The sequence below is a fragment of the Varanus komodoensis genome, unplaced genomic scaffold (genome assembly GCF_004798865.1).
Source record: "Varanus komodoensis strain SLA01 unplaced genomic scaffold, ASM479886v1 scaffold3, whole genome shotgun sequence".
NCBI lineage: Eukaryota > Metazoa > Chordata > Lepidosauria > Squamata > Varanidae > Varanus > Varanus komodoensis.
This window is the reverse complement of record NW_025335761.1, coordinates 65,189,154-65,195,458: the sequence shown is the minus strand read 5'-3', so window position 1 is coordinate 65,195,458 and position 6,305 is coordinate 65,189,154. Positions and strand designations below refer to the sequence as shown.

Here is a 6,305-nt window from a genome sequence, read left to right as displayed (position 1 = left end):
GGCTGGCTGGCCGGCCCCGCCTCCGCCGCAGAGGCGGGTCCCGCGGGCGGCGCGGCCGGAGGAGGTGAGGCGGCTCCGGGCGCGCTCCGAGGCCGTGCGGCGCAGGCCTCGCCACCCCGCGGGGCTCCGTCCCAGCGCGGGGAGCGCCCACTCCGCGGGGCGGCTGCAGGGGCGGCGGGAGCGGCGCCCACGACGGCCGGGCCCCCGCAGCCGCCACTGCCTGTGGGTCGCCGAGCGCGGGGTGCAGGGGGCGGGGGGCACGTGCCCCCGTTCCAGGACCCGGAGGGGCCCCCATTGAGCCGAGTGGGGGGAGACCGGGACGGGGAGGGCCTCCCGCCTGGGCGGCCGTGGCGGGGGACCCGGTAGATGCGGGCGGGGAGGCGCTCCCTCCTCGGTGGCTCCTGGCTGCATGCCGCCTCCGGCCCCAGAGGCAGCGTGCCTGCGTATGCCGGCTGCTGCGGAGCATGGGCTAGGGGGTGCCGTTGCTTTTCTGTCCTGCGGGTGGGCTTCCCTTTGGGGCGCTATGACAGGCCTGGTCCGAGCCAGCCGCGGCGCTGGGCTGATGTGCTGCATCGTCCTCCCCCGGTCGGTCCAGCACAGCTCTTGAGAATTAGTGTTTTTTTGAACTGCCCAGAGAGCTGCAGCTCTTGTGCAGCGTAGAAATATAATTAATAATAGCATAAACTCACTAGCAGTTATGCGGCAGATGACCCGCACCGAGGTGGACGAGTGTAGGATTGCAGCGTTCATCTGCAGCCCTAGACGCACCCTTACTTTGGATCCATTTCCAATGCAATTCATAAGGCCGCCTTCTGAGCAGGCAGCCCTCTGCTCTTTTAGATGCCGGCTGTCCCCAAGATGCCCTTGAGGAAGAATTGCTCTGCAGAATATGGGCGTCCACATGGCAGGCATGTCGTGAGCGGAGCCGGCTGGTGCCGGAGGTCAGACTAGATGGCCTGGGAGGCCCCTTCTGACTCGCTCTGTTTTCTATGTTTCTAATATTGCCAGCGGACTCCTGTCCCCATAGAACTCTCCAAGAAAAAGTATCTCAGATTGCAGCCTTGGGTGCTATAGAATATGTCGTGATATGATCCTCTGAGGATGAGCACTTTTAGCAGTCTAGGAAAGCCCTGTGGGACCTACAGTAAAAGTACAATCACAGCTCCTTTGAAGCTTTAAAGAATGCACCTCAAATTTCCAGAGTATGTAAAGTGACAAATGTCACCTCAGCCACAATAACCGCTCGGAGGGTCAAAGGTCCAGTAAATGCAAGAAGCTGGTGTAAGAAACTCACAGGTGGTTGTGGGCAAGCTCTCGCTTCTTTGTAATGTCGAGTGAGACTCTGTTGCTAATACACAGCCTCTGAGTTTAACTTTGATGCCTATATAAATCCTCTTACTGGAATCAGCTGAGCTGCTATTGTAATCTCTCTCTTTTTTTTCCCCCAGAAGCTGACTATGCTGACTGAAGCTTTGATACGCCAAGCCACTGTTCTAAAGAAGCTGCCCCGTGCGACACGCAGGCATTTCTGGGGATGGTTAAACACCGTTTTCAACAAGTAAGGACACAGGCAGAAATAACCAATGGGGGCTCCACACAGAATACTAACATGGCATTTTTCCATGGCGAGCTGAGACCATTTTACCCATTATGATCATCCCCCACCCGCGAGATTTATAGTACTATGAGAGTAAAGTATTATTAATTACTAAATTTGTTTATCATTTCCCACTGCAAAAGCAGTCTTAAAGTGACATTATTACTTATTTATTATACTTAAATATACAGAGAACCATAATTAATAGAGATAAACACTGTATAAACAAGATTCAAGTTGCCAGGGTGACTTATTTTATATTGTTATTTCTTGTATTTTAATTTTATGTTGTGAGCTGCCCCGAGGCTTCGGCGAATGGGGCGGCATAGAAATGTTTTAATAAATAAATAAATAAATTCAGTACAATAATATAAATGCAAGCAATATCATTTTGTTTAATTTTGTATTTGTAAATCAATGTATTTTTTGTATTGTTATATTTAATGGTAATTTATTATGTACTATTGTATTTCAATGTATTTTATCATGTTGTAAGCCGCCCCGAGGTTTCGGCAAGGGGCGGCATAGAAATGTTATAATAATAATAATAATAATAATAATCATAATATAATGATCTATTACAGCACGAAGAGTGATGCTTTGGGCTTTTCCAGCCATTTCATGGAAAGCTCCCAGCCTTTCAAGATTCTTTGCTGGGAGTTGTGAAAGCGGAACTGGTTTAAATGTGTCATGTGTAGGTGCAGGGGTGCTCACAAAGCTCCCCACTCCCAGTGGACCCCTGATAAAAGAAACCCCTGTAGAAGTTCTTCAAAAGAGGAGGAGGAAAGGCCAAGGTTAAAACAAGAAAAACACACCCTGCTGTTAGGGGAGCTTAAAGGGCTTAGTTTTGGTTGGGGTTGTTGATAAAAACGAGGCCAAATATGAGGAACATCAAAGAAGCCTTGCTGGGTTGCACTAATGATCCATTTAGCCCATCGTTCTGTTCACAGAAGGGGCGACTGGATGCCCCAGCAGCTGGTCCACAGGCGAGGAGTGTCAGGGTCATCGGAAGTGGCCTGAGAGTCAGTTGCACCCTCGTTCCACCTGGCCCAGGATTGCAGGCCTGGCCTGGTGGCAGCAGCTCTCTGGGCCTTCAGTCCTGACTTATTCCTAGGCCTTCCCGAAGTGCTGGGACTTGCTTTGTGCAGAGTATGGGGTAGCCCGACCCACGTCCCCCCATCACCCCCGTTCACACAGCAGAGCAGGGATTTGCACCCAGGTCTCCTGATCCCTGATCTCCTCACAGGATGCTGGGTGCTGGACCCGGGGCCTTCGGGTGCATCAGCCTCTTAAGCCGATGCTGCCTGGGGCTTTTCTAAGCCTGCACATACAGCACAGATGCATACTTAAACTGGGGCGTCGCACGCCTCCAAGCTGTGACTCCTTCCCCTGCGTGTGCAGTTGGAGGTGGCGTGTGCCACAGAAGGAGCTAACTCGGTCTCTCTGTTGACAGGGTAGACTACGAGCGGATCAAGGATGTCGGCCCGGACAGAGCGGCTTCAGAATGGCTCCTTCGGTGTGGCGCGTTCGTGCGTTATCAAGGTTTTGACCGATGGCAGTCCGATTACAACGGACTCCCTACCGGGCCGTTAGGGAAATACAAGATACAAGCAATTAATGCCACAGAATCTTGCATCATGTACAAGGGATTTGATTATTTGGGTAAGTAAATGAGACTCAACTTCACATACTTTGCAACCATTTTTGAAGGGAGAGGTGCAGTTGTTATTTCTGTACCGCCCAGGAGCAGACGCTCCCTGCGCAGTTTGCCGCTTCCCTTCCGATCATGTTTCTCTTGGAGTCCATTCCAGTGTGAGCATTTTAAGAAAAAAGCCTCCTTGTGCACATGATAGGAGACAGGGCCCAGATGTCACATTTCTTTTGCAAGTGGCACCGTCCTCACAAGAGGATTCTCCTTGATTGCATGGACAAGCATTTCTCTTAAATGTATTTTTTCTAGCGCAAAGCAGAACTGGGAAGTCTTGCCGACAAGCGAATGTGCCCCCATGGCACGCTCTGTCACGTTGGTCACACACACGATTAGCCAGAAGGCCCGAGTTGCACCGGAACTGGATATTCTAATAATGTTAATGCAAAGGGTGTGACTTGGGTGTTGTGAGCCAGGATGCGCTTTGGAAGGTAAGACCAGGTCAGAGCATCTCGCTCCCCACATGGAGAGTTAAGCCTGGAACCCTTGGCATGGAAAGCCGGCGTTCTGTTTTTAAGCTGCAGCCTTTTCCACACTGGAAGAGCATCACTCTTCCGCAGAGGATATTACAATAGCTCTACATTTTTTTGCCCATCTGTAAAAACTCAACATTTACTTCTCTTTTTGTCCTGGCTAAAGTCAAGTTGCAAAAAGTGGGTGTCCTGCACTCTGCATCCATTCTGGCAGAATGTACCTCAATTTTATTTCACAGGCCTGGGACGTGGCCAGCCTGCCTAGCCCTTCCCGAGCTCCTTCAGTTATCAACCGGTCTGGGAGAGAAAATGGATGCCTTTGTATGCTCAGGCAGCACCCTTGCCATGATGGAGTAAGAACATGCGCAAGAAAAGGCAAGGTCCACCCAGTCCAGCGCTCCGTACACACAGTGGCAAATAGCTGCCCGCGGGATCCCTCCAGCAGGAGGGGTGCCAGGCATCCCCCTGCCCAGCTCCTCAGCAAAGCAGCCCGGCCCCCTCTGGCGAAGGAGGCAGCCCAGGGCCAGCGAGGCTGGTGGCCACTGCTAGCCTCCCTCAGGGATCCGCCGATCCCTCGTCAAGCCACCCAGATTGGCGGCCGTCACCACTTTCCCTGGGCAACAGATTCCATCGCTTAACTATATGCGTGTGAAGTCCTTCCTTTGATCTGCCCTGCCCCTCCCACCAGCCCACTTCATGGAATGACCCTGGGTTTGGGTGTTACGGGAAAGAGAAAAATGTCTTCATTTCTCCACACCGTGCATTATTTTAAATACCTCTCCACATCTCCCCTTACCCATCTTTTTTCTAAGCTAAACAGCCCCAGTTATTGTAGCCACTCCTCACAGGGGAGCATCTTCAGCCCCGTGATCAGTTCAGTCGCCCTTCTCTGTACTTTCTCCAACTCCATAGTCCCTGGGGCTGCGCAAAACAATTCCCACAGGTTGCATGCGACCCTTTGGCTTAGCCGAAGCCAGTTTGCATGAGATTTTCTCCATCGCCTAGGCACGATTCCTCACCACTCGTGGAAGCTCGGACATCGCTCAGCATCTGGTGAGCCCTTTCCTTAGAAATGGGTGTTGCACCTATTTCAGATGCCCTGGAGCAGGTCGAGGAAATCAAGCTTTGCAAGTGCATGTATATCCAAGATGAATGTTTGCAGCGGCTCAGCGAGATCCCGAACATGCAGAAGAGCCTCCGGCGCCTGTGGATCATCTCCTGTGGGAACGTCACCGACAAAGGCATCATAGCCTTGCATAAGCTCAGGTATGTGACCCACCAGAGAGGTCTCCTCACCTGGGGCATGTATGACAGCTGCACCCTGCACGAAAGAGGGCAATGCACACTGACCTTGGACCCCCTCACGTGCATATGGGAGTCCGGATGGGGCCCATGTCTCTCAAGTGCTTACAGTGTCGCTTCCCAAAATTAAGTCATGTGATACGTGAAGCTAGCCTAAGGTAATGATGTGGAAGAGGAAATTCCGCAGCGGACTGGAGTACTGGGCTGCTTATCATGCCGTCCATGAACCGTTCAAGTTAGCTGGCACTGGAATCACTCCATTTCTGTAATTTAGCAACCTCAAGAAAACGAAGTGAAGGCAACACAGGGTATTGTTAAAAGTGGGGCAGGGAGTTGATACTGTGATGGTCAGAATGTGGGTTGACAGTTCAGTCCAGGGTCGTCTTTGGTTCATTATTCTTTGGTTAGGCAAGTCCAAGAGTAGACAGGAAAACTTGAGCCTGGTCATCCTATGCCTCTCTTAGGGATTCTAAGCCCTGCTTCTTGAGGTATCTTGTATCTAAAGCCATTCTTTGTACCATTTGCTTTCCACAACCACCAGTAATCGTTTTGCTAAATGCAATCTTCCTTCTTCCATAATTTAATTTTCACAGTAATTTGCAGACTTTGTTCCTGAGCGACCTACCTGGAATAAGAGAGAAGGAAATGACCTCACAGATCCTTAGGAAATCACTGCCAGAGCTGGAGCTGGAATTAGACCTGAATTAAAGCGACGCCACCGTGTGTGGCTTCGGAGAATTCATCTGTGACAGCCGCCAAAAGGGCCGCATGGTCTCGGAGCAGTGCTGCCGGCTTGTGCCTGCAGCCGCTGGCAACATCTGCCCAGTTGCCAGATGGTGGTGGTGGCCTTGGCAGCCCTAAGATGCACAGACCAGCGGCTCCGCCGGGCGATGCTGGCAGGGGATGTGGTTCAGGACACTTTGTGAAATGGTAGAATTATTCTGAACAAAATAAATAGTACTTGTTGTGCGCTTGGCTGTCTGGTGCCGGAGGTGCGTTTTCATTAGCTAAAGCCATGCCTGACCAGAGTCCAAACTTTGGACAAAACGCTATGAAGGGCCCAGGGTGTTCAGCTGAGGAGGGTGGAAAGCTGTACTGCTAGCGGACCTCTCCCCTCTCCGTCCAGCGGTGTGTATGTGTGTGTGTGTGTGGGGGGGTCTCCTCTCTGCACTAGGAAGAATGCATTTCTCCAGCATTGGGAGACGGACCAGGCTTGGAGCAGGGC

The 6,305-nt window shown here is 51.7% G+C and overlaps 1 protein-coding gene across 2 annotated transcripts; it reads left to right on the top strand.

Annotated features, from left to right (window-relative positions):
• Window positions 1-45: 45 nt before the first annotated feature.
• On the top strand, window positions 46-6,057 carry DMAC2L (distal membrane arm assembly component 2 like). Of its 2 annotated transcripts, none has more exons than XM_044436378.1 (5): window positions 46-64; window positions 1,449-1,558; window positions 3,051-3,259; window positions 4,873-5,044; window positions 5,674-6,057. In XM_044436378.1, exons 2-5 carry the CDS (start codon window positions 1,458-1,460, stop codon window positions 5,786-5,788), a joined length of 597 nt encoding a protein of 198 aa, XP_044292313.1. In that variant the 5' UTR covers window positions 46-64; window positions 1,449-1,457; the 3' UTR covers window positions 5,789-6,057. The 2 variants fall into 2 exon arrangements, with proteins under 2 accessions (XP_044292313.1, XP_044292312.1); XM_044436377.1 differs by lacking the exon at window positions 46-64 and adding an exon at window positions 204-222.
• Window positions 6,058-6,305: the final 248 nt, after the last annotated feature.